General features: G+C 42.2%; 1 protein-coding gene across 1 annotated transcript; it reads left to right on the top strand.

Moving 5' to 3' along the window:
- Window positions 1-358: 358 nt before the first annotated feature.
- Window positions 359-24,909, top strand: NUDT6 (nudix hydrolase 6). Its single transcript, XM_040966966.1, has 5 exons — window positions 359-533; window positions 6,363-6,566; window positions 11,358-11,413; window positions 19,824-19,878; window positions 24,335-24,909. The coding sequence occupies exons 4-5, from the start codon at window positions 19,833-19,835 to the stop codon at window positions 24,730-24,732; spliced, it is 444 nt and encodes a 147-aa protein (XP_040822900.1). The 5' UTR covers window positions 359-533; window positions 6,363-6,566; window positions 11,358-11,413; window positions 19,824-19,832; the 3' UTR covers window positions 24,733-24,909.
- The last annotated feature ends 138 nt before the right edge of the window (window positions 24,910-25,047 follow it).

Below are 25,047 nucleotides of genomic sequence, written 5' to 3'. Positions count from 1 at the left end.
TGAGTTCAACTAGCAAAGTCCACGGGTGTGAAGGGGTCTCGCTCCTGTCCCGCAGCCCCGGCAAATGTCTGAGCGGGGCTGGCAAGCAGGACCACCCCAGCCCGCAGTCTGCCCGAGCGGCGTGGGTGGCACTCTTCTAGGACTTACGGCGCGGGACTCCTTGCGGAAGCGCCGTGGAGCGCCGAGGAACGCCGTGGAACACGATAGAACGCCGTGGAACGCCGAGCAACGCCGAGGAACGCCGGCGACGCGGGGCCATGGTGCTGCGGTGCGGGAGCGCCTGGCGGGCGGTGCTCGCGCGAGTCCGCCGGCTTCCAGCCCGGCTCCGGGCGGCCTCTGGCGGGCCGGGTGGCCTTGCAGCTCCTTCTGCCGGGGCCCTGGAGCTGCGAGGCGAGCCGGACAGGTTCGGGGGCGTCTCGGTGCGGCTCGGAGCGCGGGACTCCCTGGACGACGCCGCCTTCCAGAGGGACCTGCAGGGCAAGTGCGCCTGGGGTGTGGGGAACCCGGGAACCGCACCGGCCACCCCCTCAAGGGTCAGTTTCTGCACCCCAGTGCGAAGGCCAGAGGGCTAGCTAGGGAGAGGGCACGCGTGACCTCGGCTCATTTGCCTCATTTACGTCCTGGGCCCTTGGCTGGGTGGACTCTCACGGCTGGAGGAGCCCTGATGGTGGACATAGCAGCCCCCGGGTTCTGGTCCACCGCCTAGCCTGTGACTTTGGGAAAGTTCTGTGAGCCACCATTTACCCATCCTCCAAGCCCAGGTACTACTGGGAGCTCTTGGGATGGTGGAGGTGCTTAGTTCAGGTAACAAGAAGTGCCTGGCGTGGTGTCCGCCGTGGATTGGATCTGTGACAGGTGTTCTAACATCATTGTGTACTAGGATTTGCCGAGACTACCTCCTGCCCAGTGCTTTGCGCCACACAGAACTCTGATCTCATGTTGTAATCGCAGCGCCAGGACCACAGAGGTCCCGAGTGGTCCCGTGTTTCAGGCTGGTTACAGACTAGGTCGGGAACTGTTGGGGTTAGAACTGGAGTTTGCTTCCACTCAAAAGGGCAACAGGTTTCCTGATTAACCAGGGCACGTGACAAGTGATTTCAAGCTCCCATACATACCTAAACACAGGAGCCTTATGTTTGAAAATATCCTCTTTTAAGAGTTATGTATTTGAACGGCAAAATTACAGATATTGAAAGGGAGGGATAGTTGTCATCAGCTGGGTCATTTCTCAAGTGACCGCAGGTGCCAGGGCTGAGCCCAGTGAAGCAGGAGCCTCTTTCAGGCTTCAAAGGTCAGTTCAAGGACTCACATACTTAAGCCATGGTGCCTTAGCAGAGAGCTGGATGGGAAGTGGATCCACCCTCACTTGAATTGGTGCCCATATGAGATGCTGGAATCCCAGACAATGGCTTTACTCATTATATACAATGGCACTGGCCCTGGGGGGTGGGGGGGTTGGAATCCTTGAAATATGCAGCAGCCTATTTTCTTCAAAATGCCCCTGAGGATCTCATGGCTTAGCATGAAAGTTGAGCTATGGCATAGTCCCATCACATTAATAGGAAAGTTCAAACAATCTTCACGTTGTCGAGCAGTATGGAAAGTCATCAATTCTGACTGTAACCAAGATTGTTATTTCATAATTTAATCATCCTCATTCCCAAAAGAGTTTTCACACCATCCCCTCTCCTACTGGTGAGTGATTTCTGACAAGTCCCAACAATGTCACTGGTAGAAGGAAGTCAGTCCTCTGGTTTGTGTCCCTTTGTGTGGGTAAACGTAGGTATTTATGGCACGGGCTCATAATTGCCAGGGGCCAAACAGGTGATGGAAGAACCAGCATTAGTGGGCATGGCAAGGCAAAAGGTATGTCAGCTTTTGAAGGTTCTGCCGCTTACTCTGCTAGGCATTAGGCAGGTCGCTGACTGAAAATATTTACTTTTACTCCGTACGTGGCCTACATGAGTAATGCTGGTTCTAATTATTTTACTGGACTTATATGCTCAAAGACAAATTAGATGAATCTAATCAGAAAACTCAAAAGTACTGTACGTATTATATATTAGTGGTTTTTTTTTTTATTAGAAAGGCAGATTTGGAGAGATAGAAAGATCTTCCTTCTGCTGGTTCACTCCTCCAAATGGCTGCAATGTCCAGAGCTGAGCCAATCCGAAGCCATGAGCCAGGAGCTTGTTCCAGGTTTCCCACTCAGGTGCAGGGTCCCAAGGCTTTGGGCCATCCTCCACCACTTTCCCAGGCCACAAACCGGGAGCTGGATGAGAAGTGGAGCAGCCAGGACATGAACTGACAGTTATATGGGATTCTGGCACTTGGAAGAGGAGGATTAAACAATTGAGCCATCACACTGGGACACTATTTTAAGAAGCTTTATAAATATTCATTTGATTCTCAACCTATCTCTGAGCGGTAGAAACTGTTCTTCTGCCATTGTAAAGGTGTGAGACTCAGCAAATACCTAACCTCCTCCAGCCAGCTCGGGTTCTCCTGCTGCTGCACAGTGGGTGTTCCTCTGGTTCCAGAGTGACACAGCTCGTTGAACACCAGTGTCCCTGTGAGAAGAAACTAATCAGAGAGGAAGCCCTGTTGGGAAGGCTTTCTCTGTTCTCAAGTGTATCCCTTGTATATGATATTAACACTGTTAGGGGTGTTTTCACATGAACTTAACTCTCGCAGACTTCTGATTTTGCTCCTGATGACTGTAAAATTAGAGAGATAAACAGGTGATATGTGCAGTTGGCTTCCCATGTCTGCATCAGTGAGGGGAAGCTTTGATTCTGGTCCCTGCTGTGTCGCTGACTACGTGACTTCAGACAAGCCTGTCAGTTAGTAAATGGGCAGCCCTATGACACTGGTTGGAATGTCCACATGACGGGTCAGAGTGCCCGGGGCTGGAATTTAAGCCCTTCCAATTCATGCTGGCTGCAAATGTGTAAACTTGCAGGTAACAAGTAATTGCTCTAGTACTTGCATTCCTGCCACTGACAAGGGACACAGGTTGAGCTCCGGGCTCCTGGCTTCAGCTTGGCCCAGTCCCAGCTGTTGTAGATACTAGGAGTAAACCAGCAGTTGGAAGACCTCACACTCACTCTCATTCTGTCTCTTTCTGCCTTAGAAATGAAAATAAATACAAATTGAGCCCCACTTCATAATATCACCTTAACCAGTATTAAATAAGGGAAGAAAAAATAGATAGTGAAAGAGGTTGGTAATATGCAGCCAGTTAAAATAAATAATATATACATGGTAAGTAATTTTTTTTAGTTCAATGTGGTATAACTGGATTTGAACTATGAGCATGGGAGAAAAAAGACACTTAAGTTTGCTATAGAAAAAAGAAAAGGAATTTAAAAGGTTTAAGGATCACTGCCCCAAATAGCTTGTAAATGGAAGCAGTGCGAAGTGTAAAAATTCCATGTTGGACTTTGAGGAATTTGAACGAGAAACTTCTGGCCATGCCTGCCAGCAGCTGGAAAGCAGAAAGTTTGGTGTTCAGTGATTGCATGGCTGGGCAGGTAGCTGAAGCTGGGGCAGTGGCTATGTTTTCCAGGCAAGCAGATGAAGATGTTTTTGGAAACCTGAGCCTTGTAACTCGATGGAAAAGAACAGGTGAGAGCTCTGTGGGATGTCTCCGGAAGTCAACAACAGCCAGGGCTGGAACAGGCTGAACCCCAGAGCAGGGCAGCAGGAATGCCATGTGGCATATCTCTGTCTGTTTCACCCTCCCTCCCTCTTCACCATTGTGCCTTCAAGTATGTGAAAAAGTACATTTTTTAAAAAAAATTCATCAGACACACATTTAAGAATTTTATGTTTCACTCTGTGTAATTGTGCTTCAGTTTAAAAAAATGCAGACAGAGAAAGCAAAATGATCCTGTAGCCCCCTTGCGAGGGAAGGCATGACAACCAATCCTTAGTGGCTCTAATGAGCTGGCACTGTGTGAGGCACGGGCCCGAGAGGCAGAACATGCAGCCTTCTGCTGGGAGTAGCTTACGGCACAGTTGGGGAAGAGTTTAGGGAAAGGAAACTAACCATTATAGAAGTAATCAAAGCTCCCAAGACAAAAGCAGAGTTATTGTAAAGATTAAGTGATGATGGATAATTATCTAAAAAGTCTAGAACCTAAAAATGCCACATATCCATTTCTTTACCTCTGTATTTCACAGTTGTGAGCACTTAATGAAATGTGTAGAGCGTCTAGACCTTAGTAAGGTGCAGATAAATTTAGGACCTTCTCATCTCATTCTATCTTATATGTTAAGATAACAGAATCTGAAGAAATCAAAAGCAAACAAAACCTATCTTTATGTTCATCTTGGTATTATTTGTAATAAAGAAAAGTCAAAAATAATTTGTCCACAAATAGAAGGCTTGCTTGTAGCATACCAACCAGAGGAAAAAGTGTGCGCTCATTTAATAGGAGTAACAAGCAAACCTTGTATCTCCTGGTTTACTCCTTCAGATAAAGGCAGCAATCCGCTGGGCCAGGACAAGAACCTGGGACTCCTCTGGGTCTGCCACGAGGGTGGCAGGGCCCAGCCACCTGGGGCACTGTCATCGGCTGCCACTGGGGGCTCGCTGGCAGGAAGCTGGATCTGAGGCAGTGCAGGCTGCACTGTACCACAAAGCCAGCCCCGTATGCAGTCCCTTAAAATTCATATTCATTAAAAGAATTTTAAGGATACAGCAGAATATTTTAAATATTTGTAGTGAGAATGTATAAATTACATGTGAATTCCAAAAAGCATGGGAAAGTAACACAATTTTTAATTTTTTCATGCTAGTAAAATATGAAGGCCAATTTCTTCATTATACTTGATTTTCAAAAAATTTTAGAGCCAACATACATTATTTTTAAAAACAATTAAATACATTTTTACCCACTTTTAAATTGATAAACCAGCATTGCCATGTAGCAGGTAAAGCCTGGCCTAGCCCTCGCCAGAGTCAATCAGTGGATGGAAGATCCCTTTCCTTGTCCCTGCTGTGCTCTCTGTAACTCATAATTTAAATTAATCATTAACACAAGAAAAAAAAAGTATAAACCCTCCAAAAACTATAAAACTAAAGGAAGAACAAATATAAATACCTAAGCGTCATTTATAAAGATTAAAACTTAGGATGTATAAAGGAACCACATTAACATGATAATTTGTTCAAGTCTATTTGTCCATTTTAGCACTGTTGAGCACCTGTTGCGTACCATGCATGTCTTATGTGATGTGTTTTTAACGATCGACTCTGGACTCACTGTATTTGCAAGGAATTTTGTTTGCAGGGAAAATCATAGTTATGATAAACCATGGCAGTATTCGTGCTGCTGATGTGAACAGGACATTTTGGAATCCTTCTCCAGAGAGCTAACCAGTGAGGAAAGTCCATGCTTGAATCTGGCTTCCAGAGCCTGGCACAGTGGGTCAGTGGCTGAATCCTCACCTTAAGAGCACAAGGATCCCATATAGATGCGGCTCGTGCCCAGCTATTACAGTTCCCATCCAGCTCCCTGCTTGTGACCTGGGAAAGCAGGGGAGGATGACCCAGTGCCTGGGGACTCTGTACCCACATGGGAGACCCCAAAGAAACTCCTGGCTCCTGGCTTCAGATCAACTCAGCTCCAGGTATTGGCAGCCATGTGGGGAGTGAAACAACAGACTGAATGAAGATCTTTCTCTTTGTTTCTCCTCTCAGTAAATCTTATCTACCTTTCTAACAAAAGGTATATATATATGCATGGTATATATATGTATGGTATATATGTAAGGTATGTATATATTATAATATATATTTAATACTTTTAAAATTTAATATTTATAAATATATGCATATATATTTTGTTTAAAATGGCTGTCTGGATACCCTAACCTGCATTTACCGTTGTTGCACATTGTGGTACAGTGGTTAAGCTCCTACTTAGGACACCTGTAGCCCATGCTGGGAGTTGTTTCAAATCCCAGCAACTCTTGCCTCTGATCAGCATTCCTGCTGGTGTGTCCTGGCATGGAGCAGTTGACGGCTCAAGTGGTTGGGCCCCTGCAACTCACATGGGACTCCCAGATGAAGGTCCAGGCTTTAAGCTGGCCCAGCCTAGCAACTGTGTGCAGTTAGGGTGTGAACCAGGTTGGCAGAACTGGAATGCAATCAACTTCGGGGTTCTTGTTGTTCTTTTAACTGTTCTTCAAATCTAGCAAGCTTACACTGGACTAAGATTCTATCTTTCACTGTCAGTGAATGGAAAATTTCAATCTTTCAGCCATTGCCTCTTAAGCAGATGGAAATCAACATGAAGTTTGTTCCATTCATCTTAGCGGAGATTCCTTACACAGTTTTACCTTCTGCTTTTCAGCAGCGATAAAGCAGTGGCAATCAGAAGGTAGAATCGCCGTGTGGCTGCACGTTCCCATTCTTCAAAGCCGACTTATCACGCCTGCTGCGTCCCTGGGCTTCCACTTCCACCATGCGGAGCATGATTCCGCCACGCTGACTCTCTGGCTGGGGCAAGGTGCCAGCAGACTACCCGGATACGCTACCCATCAAGTGGGAGTTGCAGGTCAGTTCCAAACTCGTAACAGAATTGACACTGTATAGGTTCACTGCGTGGCTTGGTTCTCCCAGCAGAGCAGGTAGTTTACTCTCTGAAATGAGTTAATTTGAAAAAACATCTTGGGAGTAGTTATGCCTTATATATCAGCAGAGGGCAGCACCAAGTATGAGCAAGTTTAGAGGAGTTTTCACATGTGTTTGAATGTGTTTTACACAGATATTTTAACTTTATGACTCAAATGGTGGCACTGAATTGGGACTATTGAATAGATTTGTTCTACTGTAGCATGTTAGTACTAATTATATGGATAGATAATAGCTTTTAGGTTGAATTCAAGGTAAAGCAAAGCATTTTTTAAAGATTTATTTTATTTTATTTTTATTTGCCTTTACTTTTATTGGAAAGGCAGATATACAGAAAGATCCATCTGCTGGTTCACTCCCCAAGTGGCTGCAATGGCTAGAGCTGAACTGATCTGAAGCCAGGAGCCAGGAGCATCCTCCTGTTCTCCCACGTGGGTACAGTTTCCCAATGCGTTGGGCCATCTTCTACTGCTTTCCCAGGCCACAAGCAGGGAGCTGGATGGAAAGTGGGGCAGCTGGGATATGCACCGGCACCTAAATGGGATCCTGGTAGTTGCAAGGCAGGATTTAGCCACTCGCTGGGCCCAAGCAAAGCATTTTTTCAGGGATTTGAATATTACCTGTTAAAGACATTTCAAAGTAACTTATCAGTTCAGATACACAGGAAAGTTGAAAGAGAACTCTCCTTCAGATTAAGACAAGGGTTCTTGCATCACTCCCAGTGCATTAGATCCACCTGGGAGACGTGAGCACAAGCCACTGGACCCCATCCCCAAATTTCTGACCATAGGTTTTGGGGAACGGGGAGCTGAGAGTCTGCCCTTCTAATCATTTCCTCTCACCCTCTTTCTCCCTCCTCTATCCCTCTGTCTTTCTCTGTAACTCTTTCAAATTACTAAATAAATCTTTATTAAAGAAAAAAAGATTTGTTGGGTGATTATCATAGCATAACAGGCTATGCCTCCATCTGTGGCATCAGCATCCCATATGGGCTATGGTTTGTATCCTAGCTGTTCCACTTCTGATCCAGCTCCCTGTTTGTGGCCTGGGAAATCAGTGGAGAATGGCCCAAAGCAAAAAATTTTAAAAATCTTTAACAGAAAAAGATGTTTAATAAGTTTATTGTTACAAGCAACAGGAGGTAGATATGACTAGAGTATAAGGCACTATATATATAAAAAAATTTTTTTGTCTGTTCTCCAGACTTGCTGCATTTGTGTTTGACTTTGATCCTTGCCACCTTCTGGTTCCTCTTCCTGTAGTGCACTTCACTTGATCATCCTTTATCAGAATCTGTACGGCTTGGTCAAGGTTTTCCTCAAATATCTGTTTCTCAGACAAGATCCTGATCCTCCTGTCTGAAGCAGTGTCTTCCTCCATACCATTTCCATCCTTTTGCCCAGAGGTTTATAACACTTACTGTCACATGCACAAGTTATATTCTGTAGTAGTCTGTCCCACATCGGAGGAATTCCAGGAAGGATGCCCTGTCCACCCTATAGCCTGGCATAAAGTAGGTACTGAGTATTTCTCTATTGAATGGTAGGGTAGATCTTCCAGGAGATGGTGGCTCTGAGAGAGCAGGTATGGTGTCACAAAGGGCAGTGTCGCACAGCCAGAAGAGCACTTCCCCAAGGTCCTGACAGTCCCAGGCGCGTCACGCAAGGCTGTGTGGACTCAGGCTTTCATCGGGGTATTCACGGGGGGTTTTGTGATGAACGCCTGATGTTACATACCGGATGCACTCAGCACTGCGCTTAACTAATCCTGCTCATTTGATACTTCACTTCATCCCCCAAGTTCTTGGATATCGCTGCCTTTTATATCATTACCACCAGAGGTCGCTTCAAATATGCTAGCACTGCCAGCTTTGTGCTCAGGTTGGTGACAAATTCTGTAAAGACCAATTTGAGCAGTCACAAAAGTTTAAAATTTTATAGGTTTCCCTGGCATTTATTTGCAGTCTATCACTTTTAGACTCCAGTTAGATTATACTTAGCATTTTCTGAGGGAAGTTACGTTAATGCTAATTTTATCTCACTTTGTGCTTTTCCTTTTTTCTTTAAAATGCTAAGTGTAGTGTATTCATTTCACTTTCATTGCATTTGCTTTTCCATGTATTACACATCCCTATTCTCTCCATCTGTTTTTCTCTAGACACGACACCACATTCAGATGGCCCATGTGATTTGTGTTTTATTTTTCTGCAAACATACATGGCAGAATGTGAGTCCCACAAGAGCAGTGAGCTTTGTTTGTTCTGCTTCCCACAGTATTCACCTAGAAAAGTACCTGACACATGAAAGGAGCCTGAGTAGCAGATAAAGGGTGGGCCCTGGGGCACAGCGGGTAAAGAGCCCACATGCCCTGTCAGAGCCCAGGGAGAATGCCAGCTGCTCCACTGCTGCTCCAGTTGCCCATTAATATGCCTCTTTCTCTGATTCTCCCTCTTTCCCTCTTATTCTCTCCAACCCCCAACTCTGTCACTCTGCCTTTCAAATGAATGAATCTTTTCCCAGAAAAAGACATTAATATACATTATACCAAAAAACCAATTGATATTGAAAAAATAAGGTTTATATAGAAATATCTTGGACTCAGCGCAGTGGCGCAAGTGGTTAAGTCCTCGCCTTGCACGCCCGGGATCCCATATGGGCGCCGGTTCTAATCCCGGCAGCCCCGCTTCCCTTCCAGCTCCCTGCCTGTAGCCCGGGAAAGCAGTTGAGGACGGCCCAAAGCTTTGGGAACCTGCACCCGCGTGGGAGACCTGGAAGAGGCTCCTGGCTTCGGATCGGCATAGTATTGGGCCGTTGCGGCTCACTTGGGGAGTGAATCATCGGACGGAAGATCTTCCTCTCTGTATCTCCTCTCTGTATATCCGCCTTTCCAATAAAAAATAATAAAAATAAATCTTTAAAAAAAAAAAAGAAATATCTTAAGACTTTTTTTCATTGATCTGAAAGAATGATAGAGATGAGGGAGAGACAGATCTTCCATCCACTGGCTCATTCACCAGATGGCCACGATGACAGCTAGGTTAGGCCTGGGAGAAGGCAGTAACCAGGAGCTTCATCTGGATCTCCCACGTGGATGCAGGGATCCAAGTACTTGGGCCCACTGCTTTCTCAGGCACATTAGCAGAGAACCAGATCAGAAGCAGGGTGGCCAGGTCTTCCCATTAGTGCCCATATGGGATTCCAGTGTCACAGGCAGCAGCTTAAGCTGTTTAGCCACCACACCAGTGCCTTAGAAAATATTTTCTTTTAAAAATTTCCATATGAAAAAATAACTACAAATTTAGGTAAATTATACCATTTAAAGAAATCTCATATAAACTATTGAGGTGTTATATTTTTTTTATCCAGAATTATCAAAGGGAAATCAAAAGAGAAAGAGAATGTGCATGATACCTTGTTTTTGAATTCTGACAGCCACAAGAAGTCATAGTTTTTTTTTTTTTTAAGATTTATTTATTTTTTTTGGAAAGGCAGATATACAAAGAGGAAGATCTTCTGTCCAGTGATTCACTCCCCAAGTGACTGCAACTGCTGGTGCTGAGCCAATCTAAAGCCAGGAACCTGGAGCATTTCTGGGTCTCCCACGTGGGTGCAGGTCCCAAGGATTTGGGCCGTCCTCGACTGCTATCCCAGGCCACAAGCAGGGAGCTGGATGAAAAGCAGAGCTGCCGGGACTAGAACCAGTGCCCATATGGATACTGGCATGTGCAAGGCGAGGACTTTAACCACTACGCTATGTGCTGGGCCCAATTCATAGTTTTCTAAGCATTGAATATGAATATATGGAAGATATAGACTAGAGCTTAAAATATAACCAAATAAAGGGGTCTTCTTAAGGAGTCTGTTTCTATGTTGTGTACACATATGACAAGGAGATTTAATGTGCTTAAGAGAGATTTTAAATTGGATTGTGTGATAGCTTGGGATTTGAGTTGTCAGACACAGCCTGTATTCTACACAGTGATGAAAGGAATAAATGCAAGACTAAAGGAGTCAGTTCATTTATTTAATAACTACATTAAAGCATTGCTGTGGTCTGAAGAGTTGTATACCTGCTCCCCCAATTCATGTGTAGAACTCCAGAGATCTGGGGCCTTGCGGTGGCAACTCTGTGAGGTCAGAACTTTCACAGTCAGGACTCGGGAAGTCTGAGGGAGCATGTATGGCTTTTCCAACAGGACACAGCTGAAAGGTGCTGTCAGTGAGGAAGTGGCCCTCACTGGATACCTAGTCCACCAGCACCTTAACACTGTGCTCCCATTTCTAGAACAAGAACTGGAAGCGTGCTGTGTGTAAGTGCCCCAGTCTATGATGTTTTGTCCTACTTCTCAAATGGGTTAAGAAAAGAACTCAGAATTGTCTGAACACTGAAGAAAAAGATTTAAGAGGATAAAAACATTGATTTGTTAAGTGTCTCATCGGGAATAGACCATCTAGGGTCACATTTTATGCAGATGGTTTTCCTATGAGCACAGCTAGAACTGTGACTGGCATTTCATGTTGTGAAACAAATCTCAACAGTGGAGCAATCATGTCCTTGCATTGTAGGGGTTTTACCAGTCCTCATGGATAAAGTCGTAGTTGCAATATACATTCCAGCATGGGAGTTGGATGACCACAGATAAGACTACGGGAGGCATCTTAGAGGGGAATGCAGTTCCAGTTCATAATTCTCAGTTATTTTTTTCCCCAAACAGGAGCTGTTTTTGATGAAAATACCAGAAAAGTACTGGTTGTACAAGATCGGAATAAAGTAAGTTGTTTCTGCTTTATACTTTTCAAATGTTTATAAAGTTCTCTCCAAAGAAAAACAGAATGTACAAATATGGATGTGTTTATGGAATTATAGAAACTTTAAGTCATTTCTAAGGAGTTGTAGAACAGTTAGTTTATTTAGGCTTGGAAAATGTCAAAGTAATACCTTGTGTTGTTCACAATCTATTACTTTATGACTACAGAAAAACTTGACATGACTCTTTAATTGGGAGGACAACTCTGTCTCAAACGCATTGCTAAGATATTCTTCCATTCGAGGCCAGCATTAGGCCATTGTGGGTTAAGCCACAGCCTGAAGCGCTAGCATCCTACATGGGCATCAGTTCAGTCCTGGCTCCTCTTCTGACTTGGCTTTCTGCTGATGCACCTGGAAAGGCAGTGGAAAGCAGCCATGTAATAATAGATGGCAACTATTAACTTTGCCTTAAGAAGCTTAAGAGGTGATATTTAAAACTGTGTCAGAAAGACTGAATAGGAAAAGTCAAAATAAGCTGAGACTGTTAGAATTGCCTCTGTGAAGCACAGAGTTCAGGCAGAGCTGCCATAGTGTAGAAGTGGTCAAACGTGTTGTGGCCAGGGGTACAAGGAATAATAACTGCGAATTAGACTGAGAACACAACAGGAAGAGCTTTGCATACCGAAAGAAAGAATGCAGGCAACTTGAAGCAACAAGTGAAATTTAAAAAAAAAAAAAAACAACTATGCCATTTAGAGATATCTTCATACTCGCGAGTCACAAGTGAAAATGAAAGAGAACGATCATTTTGGTAACTATCTGAGACTTCAGTAATTGTTAGCAGTCAGGGTCAAACATTCCTCCCACCATCGTGTGCTTTCAAAGTTTAAATTAATGTTGGTGTAAATATAGCTGACAGCAGCAGCATCTATTTTTCAGAAATGACATCTAAAAGCATTTTTATGGTTATAAGTAACGTTGAAGGTTTTGGTTAAGACAAGATCTCTGGTCCCAAACTAAGCTTTTTATCCGTTTAAGTTATGGAATACCTGAAGTCATGCTGTGCCTAGCTCTGTCAGTGTTTAAATGCAATTTCCATTTGTAGAGAAACTTCGCAGGATGTGTACATAATTTTCATATTTTGTGTGTGTAACAACAAAAAGCCACAAAATACCTGTTTATTTTTTGGTTATAAAATTCAATTACAAAGTAAAGATACTTTCTTTACAGAAGTGGCTAAAGACAAGAATAGAATCAGAGTCTTATTTAGCTGCTTAAGTTCAGCTATCGCCTTCATAATGCATAAAAACTTCCAGTAGCAGGGCCAGTACTGTGTGGCTCAGCAGGCTAACCCTCTGGCTGCAAGTGCTGGCCTCCCATGTGGATGCCAATTAGTCTCCTAGTTGACCCACTTCTGATTCAGTTGCCTGCTTATGACCTGGGAGGGCAGTGGAGCATGTCCTGAGTTTTGGGAACCCTCACCCACACAGGAGACCTTGAAGAGGCTCCTTGCTCCCCCTGGCTTTGGATCAGCTCAGCTCCAGCAATTGGCAGCCATCTGGGGAGTGAACCAGCAGATGGAAGATCTTTCTGTCTCTCCTGTATCTAAAGCTGCCTTTCTAATAAAAAAATAAAAATTTTATTAAAAACAAAAGAAAAGCATAACACTCACTTGAGCTATATTTTTAAAAACAAAACAATAGTCAAAATGATGTCTACTGAATTTATCTGAACTCCAGCATAAAAATCTCTGAACCTTCATATTTTTCATATTTCTGTGTTAAACATGGTGGCATTTAATATTCTCTAAATTTTGGTCATTTAGTTTCAAATAAATGATTTCTAGTGTTTCCTGGAATGTTTTTAATGGTTTCCAAGGTAGTGAGGAAAGGAAGATTCAAGAAATAAAAACCAAACAAACAAACACTAGAGTGTTCAAAAAGTTCATATAAAATAGATGTTGATGTTGCTGCAGAAACTTTTGAAATCTCTACACAGGTTTTTCACAGTATAAATTTTTTCTGTTATTCAGAACTTCTCATTTTTATGAACCTCAAGAATTACTTCAAACTTTATTTATTTATTTATTTGGAAAGCAGAGTGACAGAGATCTTCCATTCACTGCATCACTCCTCCCAAATGGCCACAATAGCTGGCACTCAACCAGTCCTAAGCCAGAAGTCAAGAAGCCCACCCTGGTCTTCTGCCTGGATGGCAGGGACCCTCCCATTCGAGCCATCATCCCCTCCCTTCCAGGTCCATTAGCAGGCACTGGTCAGAAGCAAACTCTCCCATGAGAGTAGCTAGAGACCCAAATGGCAGTTATAGCTGTTGGGCCACATTTCCTCACAAGGTGGCATGTTTTAGCCATCTAAAGTAACTCAAGATCTAACTATTATTAACCTATAAGGATTTGAATGGAGATTTTTCCAGTTTCCCTTATCTATTGGCTGGGGTCTTTTGAAGATTAACCTTAGAAAGCATCTTCAATGATGTTTTTTTTTCGTGGCTCATAGAACCAACAGTCCTGTCTAAAGAGCCTTAAAACTTGAGTAACGGCGGGTACCAATAGCCTGCAGTGCAGAGGCAGCTCTGGCAAGGCCAGAAAATGTTTACATGAAAAAAAATGTTGCTTTAATAATCCTTATTATCCCATTTTTAAGAAAAACTGAGATTTATAGAGGTTACAGTGTTACTCAACAGCATATACTTAGTAATGAACTTAGTGAAGATTAAAGTTTATTTTCATTAAACCAGAGCAAATTAAAACATAAAATGAATTCATTCCTAGATATAAAGGAGTAAATAATTAGATGACAAAGCCATATATGTTACTGCACCGGATATGAAAGGCTTCACATGAGCAGGGTTTTGCTTTTGGAGTAGTAGTTTTGTCTTTTGTCTCTAACATTTAGTACAAGTGGTGGTTTACTGCTGGGATCAGTTTCCTTCAGTACTAATGATACTAAGTTTCGGGGCCTGAAAAACAGCTGGAAATAAGAACAGAAAGATAAATATATTATGAAATAAAGAAAGGTGATTAAGGGTTAAAGAGGGAGACAGAGTATTCTCACTTCTCAAAACCTAGAGCAATGATCTATATCTACAGTTTCTAGAAGACCTAAATAGGAAACAGAGACTGAATAGGAAACAGAGAAGTCTTTATTAAGAATCCTTTCGGGAGCTGATTTGTGACACAGTGGGTTTTACCACTTGTTGGGACTCTAGCATTCTTTATCAGAATGCCAGTCCGACTCCTGGGTCCTCTGCTTAACCCTGTTCATGCACCCAAGAAAGCAGCAAAATATGGTCTAAGTACCAAAGTCCCTGCCACCCATGAGGGAGATCTAGAGTTTCTAGGGTCTTGACTTCAGTATGATCCCAGCCCAGCCATTGTAGCCATTCAGAAGTGAACCAGTGGGTGGAAAATCTCTCTCTCTCCCACTGTGTCTGTCACTGTGTCTTTGAAATAAATCTTTTTCTTATAGATTTATTTTATTCTTACTACAAAGTCAGATATATAGAGAGGAGGAGAGACAGAGAAGAAGATCTTCCATCTGATGATTCACTCCTCAAGTGAGCGCAATGGCCAGTGCTATCTGATCTGAAGCCAGGAGCCAGGAACTTCTTCCAGGTCTTCTACACGGGTGCAGGGTCCCAAAGCTTTGGGCTGTCCTTGACTGCCTTCCCAGGCCACAGCAGGGATCTGGATGGGAAGTGGGGCTGCTGGGATTAGAACCGGCGCTCATATGGGATTCCGGAGTGTTCAAGGCGAGGACTTTAGCATCTAGGCCATGCCACCGGGCCCCGTCTTTGAAATAAATCTTTAAAAATAGTACATCTTTGGGCCCGGCGCCGTGGCGCAAGTGGTTAAAGGTCCTCGCCTTGCACGCCCGGGATCCCATATGGGCGCCGGTTCTAATCCCGGCAGCCCCGCTTCCCTTCCAGCTCCCTGCCTGTGGCCTGGGAAAGCAGTCGAGGACGGCCCAACGCTTTGGGAACCTGCACCCGTGTGGGAGACCCGGAAGAGGCTCCTGGCTTCGGATCGGCATAGTATCGGCCCGTTGCGCTCACTTGGGGAGTGAATCATCGGACGGAAGATCTTCCTCTCTGTCTCTCCTCTCTGTATATCCGCCTTTCCAATGAAAAAATAATAAAAATAAATCTTTAAAAAAAAAAAATAGTACATCTTTACCTAAAATAATCCTTTTGGTTTGGGTGCCCTGGGGTGGGTTATGTATATATATAGTACATAATTGATTAGCATTGTTGAGCCCTCAAAAAATAAATTTAAAATAATTCCCACAAGGTAGTAACGTCCTGAGAAGTATTAACTAGAGCATGAAAATAAATGTAAGAAAAGCACCAATCAGCTTGTGGATATCAGAGTACAAGGTGCATACTCATAAGTGATTCAGTATGCTGCCTCATATATATTTTAAGATGATTTATATATGTGAAAAGCACAGCAAGAGAGAGAAATCTTCAATCTGCTGGTCACTCCACAGATGCACACAACAGCCAGGGGTGGGCCCAGCCCAGGAGGCAGAAGCTCCATCCAGGTCTCTCCGCAAAGAGGACAGGGACCCAAATACTTGAGCTATCATCCACTGCCTCCCAGGTGTATTAGCAGGAAGCTGGATTGGAAGCAGAGGTGTTAGGACTCTAACTGGCACCCTAATAAGAGATGCGCGTGTCCCACTGCACCACAGCATTCACCAGATGCTGCATTTTATCTTCTTGCATGTCATGAAACATTTGTGAGCAGAGAAGGAAGCCTTCTACTTCCTGGCCGTCCTTTATTTCCCTTTGTTCTTTCTCTTTTCCCTTGTTCTCCTTTATCTCTTTCTTCCTTCTTTCCTTCCTTTGAAAGGCAGAGAGGGATGAGAACACTGCACGACAGTGAGAACAATAAATCTCCCTGTGCTGGGACATTTCCCAAAAAGTCGGCAACAGCTAGGACTGAGCCAGGCCAAAGTTGAGAGCCAGAAACGCAGTCCAAGTCTCCCAAGTGCGTAGCAGGAACTTCAAATATTTGAGTGGCCACAGCTGCCCCCCAGGATATGGACTAGCAGGAGGCTGACACTGAAAGCACAGCGGGGACTCGATGTGGGTATTCCGAATGGCACCGAGCCAGTGTGCCAGACGCCCACCCCGTTCATCTTGATTGACCAGTGTGTCCAGGTTTAGCTTCTCAATATGTGCTATAGGATTCAGAGACTCTAGAGATCAGATACCCACCTGTGTTGGGCAACTTGGGCACTGACTTATCAGTAACAGGAGCTGAATTAGAAACTGCCAGTTTTGTCTGTGACTCATGGCAGAAGTGAACAGTGCTGCTGACACTTCCTAAATGGAAAGGAGCACTATTGCCTTTATTTCTGTTGCCAGAAGTATAACAGCACATAGATGGGCAAGAAAAATAAGGCCTTGGGGGTGTGTCTGTATGTGAAGTATACACACACATATGAACAATCACCTTCAGGTGCTTTCAAATAATCAAAACTAACCAGAATGTAAAAAAGGAATTTACTGAGTGGAATATTTAAAAAGATTTAATATTTTATTTATTTGAAAGGCAGAACTACAAAAAGAGACAGATAATCTTCCATCCACTGGTTGACTTCCCCAAATGGCTGAATTGGCTAAGGCTGAGCCAAGCCAAAACTAGGATCCTGGAGATTCTTCTGGGTCTCCCCAAGCACTTGAGTCAACTTCCGATGTTTTCCTAGGCGTATCAGCACAGAGTTAAGTTGGAATGGGAGCAGATTGGGTGAACTGGCACTCACATGGGACGTCAGTGTTGCTGGCAGAGGCCAAATCTTCTATTCACACTGCTGCACTCTGAGTAAAATATTTTAATAAAAATTTAGAAGCTTTACAGGAATATTTTATCCAGAATGCAAATTCTGATTGGATTTTTATAGGACATTCCAGTTAGATTTGAGGAAAAGATGAAAAGGCTTATGAAAAAGCATGGTGGCAAGAATCAGTACAAGAATATCAACTTGTCATATTTCCTTAACGATGGCTATTTTATCTGAGTGTATCACACACTAGCTTTGAGACCTAAAGCAAGTTACCATCTGTGTGCCATCCATTTCATCACCTTCACAATGGGAACAGTAGCTGCTTATGGGATTGCTGTTCAGTTTAGATGTGCGCAATTTTGCTGGGGCCTGAAATGTAGTAGGCATTCAACATATTTTATGTATATTTTAATATTGTTCATATATTGCTATCCCAGTTAATGGGATATATTTATTTTTATTACAAAGTCAGATATACAGAGAGGAGAGATAGAAAGGAAGATCTTCCGTCCAATGATTCACTCCCCAAGTGACCGCAACGGCTGGTGCTGTGCCGATCCAAGGCCAGGAGCCAGGAACCTCCTCCAGGTCTCCCACGCAGGTGCAGTATCCCAAGGCTTTGGGCCGTCCTTGACTGCTTTCCCAGGCCACAAGCAGGGATCTGGATGGGAAGTGGAGCTGCTGGGGTTAGAACTGGGCGTCTAATCCTAATGGGATCCTGGGTGTTCAAGGTGAGGACTTTAGCAGTGGCCTGCCTGGTCCAATTGGAGTAGTTTTTAAAAACAAACAGGGGCCCGGCGCGGTGGCACAGTGGTTAAGGTCCTCGCCTTGCACGCCTGGGATCCCATATGGGTGCCGGTTCTATCCCAGCAGCCCCACTTCCCTTCCAGCTCCCTGCCTGTGGCCCGGGAAAGCAGTCAAGGACGGCCCAAAGCTTTGGGACCCTGCACTGCACGGGAGACCTGGAAGAGGCTCCTGGCTTCGGACCGGCAGGGTATCGGCCGTTGCGCTCACTTGAGGAGTGAATCATCGGACGGAAGATCTTCCTGTCTGTCTCTCCTCTCTGTATATCCGCCTTTCCAATAGAAAAATAATAAAAATAAATCTTAAAAACAAACAGGAAATTGAGGCCTCTTAACATTTAAAACTCAACCTCCAACTAAATAGGGGATGAGGAAGTGTTTACAAAATCAGCTCTTTAAACATGTGTGGTACCAGAAAACATCACAGACTACTTCCCAGTATAGAAATATACCAAATCTTTCCAGATCTGAGCTTTGCTTTAAAAAGTATAAAATTTATGTGAGCTCTTCAATGTTTATATCTTAACATTTTCTCCTTCCTATTAAGTTCTTACATACCAATATAACCAGTAATATCCAGTCATTTAAAATAAAGTCTAGATAAAGGTTTTAAAGTTGCTTTTTACTGTTTTTAGGAAGTCTGCATGCCCTATTGTATTTCTTTTGTCACATATAATTTATGGTATGGCATTCAACATTTTACTATGTAAAAAGACAGCATAGTTTCTGCAGGAGCAAAGCCTCTGGAACACTTTCACTATGGAACTCAATAGACAATGAATGTATTGCAGTAGAGATATATTTCTATGTTAACAAAAGCATAAATAATGTGCACTATAAATTAATGTCCAGCCTGAACCAGGCATAGAAGGGTGGAAAACCTGAACATCGTACCCACATAATGAACAGTCTGTGGAAATTCTGGGAACCAGGCCACTGGTTTCCAGTCTAATGTCGTTGAGAAGTGACACATTCTTCAAGAAGGTCTCATCCAAGAAATGAGTGGGTGACAAAGCACACCAGTAGAAGGTCCACAAACTTGTTTTATGAATGAAGAGTATAAGGTGTACTGGCTAATGGTTTATCTCCCTTGTTATCATTTCCCAGACATCCTGCAGTTTGGGTCGTAATGATGGACATACACCTGACAAAACTTTGACAGCAGAAATAATCCCGTCAAGCAGAATACCACCATCTACTGTCTCACATATTCCCAAAATAATCTGCTTCCCTCAGCTTACCCCTATTGCAATCACATCTTCCCATGTGCATCTTTGCACCAAGAAAAAAGTTGAAAAAACACAAATGAGACAAGAAAATACAAAGTATCCAATTTTATTAACATATAAACACATAGAACAGAAATCTTCAGAGTATTATATCTGATTAGAAACAATACAGAAAATAGATGTAAAATTTAAAACAGCATATTTTGGTGGTTACATTTATACTACTTTCTACTTTATAGCAGCATCTGTAAGATTATATTGATTTGGTCATAGTTAACTAGCAGCAATTTTTTTTAATTGTATAAATTCAGTAGATACTTCCATCAAGGCTTGACTTATACAGATTTTATCACATTAATAAAACAGAACTATTTTTACTTCCAAAAGAAAAAGATGGGAAAAGATTTCATCAGTCACTAACTTCCTCCAAAAAAGAAAAAAAATCAGGGAAGGAAGCTGGAAAAAACACGCATGCAATAATCCAATCCTAACTTCGGTAATACCATGGCCCATTACGCGTGGGTTTTGTGGAATCTGTGTGTATGTTAGTGAATAACTGTTGTGTTAACCTTCTGATTTTCTACTACAGTTAAAGAACATGTGGAAGTTTCCAGGAGGCCTGTCAGAGCCAGGAGAAGATATTGGTACGTATCTTACGTATTTTTAAGTAGCTTTAAAATATGGAGGAATTACATGTTTACTTTCCTGCTTCATAACTAGGAATTCAAATTTTTTAACTTGTTCAGATTAACACAATTTCTAAGAGGTTGTTTCAGGGCTGATGTAAAATTAGTAGCAAAACATCTAACTTTACAATTTATTTCATTAGCATAAATAAAACCATTAGAAACACATGGCCTCTTCTGGTTAGATCTACTTCTACATTAATTTGTAAGATAAAGAGAAGCTTTAGTTATTAATTATAAACGTTAGCATTAATAATTATGATCAAAATTGTTGTTGGAATTAAACTATGAGAAACACAAACTCCTAACCATTCTATTACAGAAGAATGAAAAATAAGTATCAGATGAACTTAAAAATAAGTAAAATAGAGTCAGCAATGATAACATTCTTCTCTAAAAGAAAATTATATCTAATAATTATTTTGAACATTCAGGAAGTCAAAACATAGTGAAATATCATATGAGAAAGTCTCAAACCCTAAGACAACATACTAATGTCAACATTTAAGATAAAGACGTGTAAAGTAAGCCAAGAACTCTTCACATCTCTGACTTATAGGAAATACTAGATGCAAAACTGAGTTTTCTTACCAATTCTTTAAGCCAGTGGGTCAAACTCAATTTCCTTCCTAAAAAATTAATAGATGATGTGATACCAATATTATGATCCATGACCGTAACTTCAAAATGTATGTACCTTATTGTATTTCACCCATGATTAAATTAAGGCAGTTTCTTAAGTTCTTTTTCAACATTTCATTTTAAAATGCAAATATACTTTAAACTTGGCTTTTGAAATACTGCACATATAAAATGCCCTCTCTATATCACATAGCCAACTCTAACAATGCTAACAATCCATGACTGATTACAATAATTAAATTGATCATGTTAAGTTATACTTTTAGCAGATCCTGGTTTCAGCTTTTTGCATAGATCCCAGAACCACCAACTGTATCACACTAACCACAATTTATTTGTGAACTCACAGAAACTAGTTAGGTTAGGTTTGGCATTCTGGCCCAACTCATGTTGGGCAAAAGGCAGTAGCAAGAGATTTGTGTAGTGTCTTCTCCTGCACCATGCCTCCTCAGATAGATGTTGTTACCAAATATCAAATATTCTTGTAGTAGATGTAAATGAACACATGGGTATAATTCTAGATTGAAATATATACTCCAGAACATTTCTTAGCCCAGACAGAGACAAAATTCTTTGTTCAGTTTCTGTGGTTGTCACAGTGATTCACCTATGCAGAGATCACATATATGCCCCTCAAGTGGAGTAACAGAACGGGGCAGCACGTGGCATTCCCTGTGTTTACAAGGTGAAGTGTGAGTGAAGACTGCCTTAGAATTGGCAGAGCAGCTGAAAATGGTAACTGCTACAAGTCTGAAAGGCTGTGGTGACAGATGGGCATTTCCATAATGTAACTCTATACAAGATAATAGATATGCTTCACGATGAAGTCAAATCACCCAGACAGTACATTGTTTTCTTTAAACCGGATATTTGGGACAGCATTAGTATATCTGAGGACTACTGTCTTCTCAAATAGTTCATATGGCTCTTGGCACTCGTGTCCCAAAAACTAAGCACTGAGAATGGAACTTATTAGGGACCCTTCATTTTTTTTATAACATGGGTAGATGAAACATTATCTGTAGTGTTTAAAAAATGATAAGCAAATCACACACAAAACAGAATGCAATCCTGAAGGCTGAAGGACAGACTGCCTTCTAAAAAAGAAAAGGAGGGAGGGAGGGAAGAAGGGAGAGAGAGAGCGTGAGAGAGAGAGAAAGGAAGGAAGGGAGGGAGAAAAGAGAGAGAGAGAGGGAGGGACAGACAGGAAGGAAGGAAGGAAGGCATAAAGGAAGAGACCACCTCATCACCACTACAGGAAGAGTGTCCTGCAGGGCAGCCTGGCAATGCTTTAGGGTCAGAGGGGAACACCAAGAAAACCCACACTCTGTAAAACATTTCCCATTGTTTTCTTTCAGCCTAATCTTGTCATTACATAGTACAAGATAGAAGTCACATAAACTCCACTTCATTATTGTCCTATAACAAAAGTGTGGCCTACTGTAAGCATATCCCTTCATCACCAAAAGCTGAAACCTTTTTGTTCTTCCTATATGCTACAAATAGTATAAAACAGTAAATATTATCTTAGTTAAAGTATAATAGAAAAACATTTTATCTGGAGTTTTAAATGTAAATTGATATTGAAATCCTTGGGAATGAAGTTTCTTCTGGAGGTGGAAGGGTGGTCCTTTGTCTAATCGATCTTCAGTCTACTCAATCATGTTCAAGTTAAGCAGATCAGAACTCTGCAGGTGGTGCTGATTCTGTATCTGCTATTAGGGATGTGAACTGTTGATCAGAGAAGCTCAGCTCACAGGGCCCTGTCCCAGGCTTCAAGAACATACAGACTCATAAACAAAATGCTGAACTATTGATTAGTGGTACTGAGGGCAAAATAAGGCTACCTCCCACTCTCAGTAATTTCTAAAGCATAGAATTAAACATTTAAACAGCAGTTAAATTATATCACAGGAAATTTTGAAACAGTCCTTGTTTAATATAAAATGGGTATTAGATAAAAATTATTTTATTAAGCAAGTTTTCTCTTAACCTAAATTCTTTTATGCTTTCAGTTTAAAAATATGATTCCTAATCATTTTAAACTTAAGGGTAAATCTTACGTATAACAGAAGTGTGTATTAAGAATGGCAGACAAATGTCTAATATTTAGAACACTTCACTTCTCCTATCCATCTTTCCAAAACTGTTTCCTAGACACAGAAACAAGGGGCCTGGTATAGAAGTCTGCAGTCAGAACACAAAGGCATTGAGACATTTTTCTGTGCTTTCCCCTTCCTTGTCTGTTCCTCATCAGTAGGATTACTGAGAAGGCAAAACCCTTTGGTATTTGGCAAATGAGAACACTGGAAGCATTAAAGAATATGACATGACAGAGCAACAGTGACGTTTCCCCAGCAGAGTGGTCAAAGAAGGCAACTTTAGGGGCTTCCCCAAAATGCAGAGCCTTAAAAAAAAATCCAAGCAATTCCATTTAGTGGGCCCATGTGCATGTTTTAAAAAATTAACCACATGGCAATAAAAGTCTTGCAACAGAAATCTGCACTTAACTGAAAAGTCAACCATATAAAATATGAAAACCTTTGTTGTGTTAGAAAATTCTATTTATTCCCACTTTAAAAACTACAGCTGACATGACTGCAGCATTTTGGTGTTGAAGTAATATATCTGGATAATCTGTACCTTACCTCAAGGATCAAAGGAAATCCCCCTTAAGGGCTCTGCGGTCTGGCCTGGAGGCTGCCCACCGAGCATGCCAGTAGAGCTTAGGGTATAGCGCAGGCTGCAGCTCACCAACAAGAGGGCACTCCACATGTACATGGAAAATGGAATTAAAACATAAGCTTATTCAGGAGAAAGTTATTGTTGTTGTTGTTGTTGTTTTTTTGAGAATCCGTGCAGATTTTTTTTTTTGGTCATAACATGCTGCATTAAATTTTTTTTTTAAAAGGAGACAATGTTTTTATACATTTTAAAGGTTATATATCTACAAGGCAAAAAGAGAAGACGGAGAACCCATCCACCAGTTCACTTCCCAAATGCCTCAAAAGTCTGGGCTGGACTACGCCAAAGATGGGAGCTCCTCCCTGGGTGCAGGAACCCACCCAGCTCCTTGCTCCACCATCACCTGCTCTCTGCCCAGGTGTGCACCTGCAGGAAGCTGGGCTAGAAAGCTGAGATTAGACCCACACACAGGCATTCCGGCATGTGAGGCAGGCCCCCAAAGAGGCACTGAAACTGCTACACCAAGCACAGCCCTGGTTAACCTGATCCCTCGTATACATTAATTTCAAAATTTTAAACATCTTAATTCCATTTTCCACAGATTGTTGCAGCATTTCATATATAGGCTGAATAGTTTTTTTTTTCCTCAAAGCTGTTATTTATCAATTTAGTCAATTCTAAAATATGATAAAGTATAGGATAATAATCAGGAAATATATAAGAACATGAGTATTCATTGCAGCTTTGCAACATAACATCTGCAAGCTATGTTTTTACCTTTTAGGAGATACGATCAGAGAGGTTAAAAAGCTATGACTCTCCCCCACCCCCACAAACATACTGATTGAATGAGCCTCCGAGTCGCAGCTGGAGAAGCAGCCATTCTTCCAGAAGCTTCTGAAACGTAGGATGGCAAGAACATACCCTGGTATTTCAGGACATCCAAAAGGCAGAGTTTGTGTTGAAAACTCTTGCAGTCAGGTTTGCTTCAGAGCCTTTAGATTGCCCTCTCCTCACTGGACATCTTCAATAAGGATGTTTTTAAAAATGTGCTCCTTGCTGATCTGTGCATCTGTCTTTCACATAGGGGACACAGCAGTCCGAGAAGTTTTTGAAGAGACTGGTATAAACTCAGAATTCCAGTCCCTCTTGAGTGTCCGGCAGCAGCACGCCAGTCCGGGAGCCTTTGGAAAGTCAGATATGTATATAGTCTGCCGCCTGAAGCCATCCTCATTCACCATCAACTGTTGCCAGGATGAGTGCTTAAGGTGTGAATGGATGGACCTCAGTGAGCTGGTCAGGACTGAAAATACAACTCCCATCACCCGCAGAGTTGCGAGGCTGCTGCTCTACGGCTACAGAGAAGGGTTTGACAAGATTGATCTGACCATGGAAAAGCTGCCAGCGGTTCACACGGGCCTATTCTACAAGCTGTATCACAAGGAACTGCCAGAGAGTTACAAACATATGACAGGGATGGATTAAACTCACATCTACATGTTTTTCTTTAAATTGTACATGCAGATAAGTGCATGGTATAAGACATAATGGACCTTTGGGATTAAATACAATTCTAATTTTCTAATGTGATTTCCATGAAGAAAACTTGTAAATGTGCATATTTTAAAAGCTTTTCAAATAAAGCAAAATATGTGAAAAAGTGTGTAGCTCTGGGTAACCTTTACTGAATAACAGAAGTTGTTATATAAAAGGTGTACATTCTCCAAGGATTTTTTTTCTTTGCTGAAGCAAAAGGGCTTAACATTTTACTATTGGGGTAAAAAGTTGTCTAACTATTTA

The sequence above is a fragment of the Ochotona curzoniae genome, unplaced genomic scaffold (assembly GCF_017591425.1).
Source record: "Ochotona curzoniae isolate NIBS_2020 unplaced genomic scaffold, NIBS_Ocur_1.0 scaffold_4506, whole genome shotgun sequence".
Classification (NCBI taxonomy): domain Eukaryota; kingdom Metazoa; phylum Chordata; class Mammalia; order Lagomorpha; family Ochotonidae; genus Ochotona; species Ochotona curzoniae.
Note: the sequence above shows the minus strand (reverse complement) of the source record. Positions and strands in the feature narration are given on the sequence as shown.

Coding starts and splice junctions, on each gene's coding strand:
- NUDT6 (XM_040966966.1), top strand. CDS start 19,833: ATGTGGAAGTTTCCAGGAGGCCTGTCAGAGCCAGGAGAAGATATTG. Junction 19,879..24,334: donor AGAGCCAGGAGAAGATATTG/GTACGTATCTTA, acceptor TCTTTCACATAG/GGGACACAGCAGTCCGAGAA.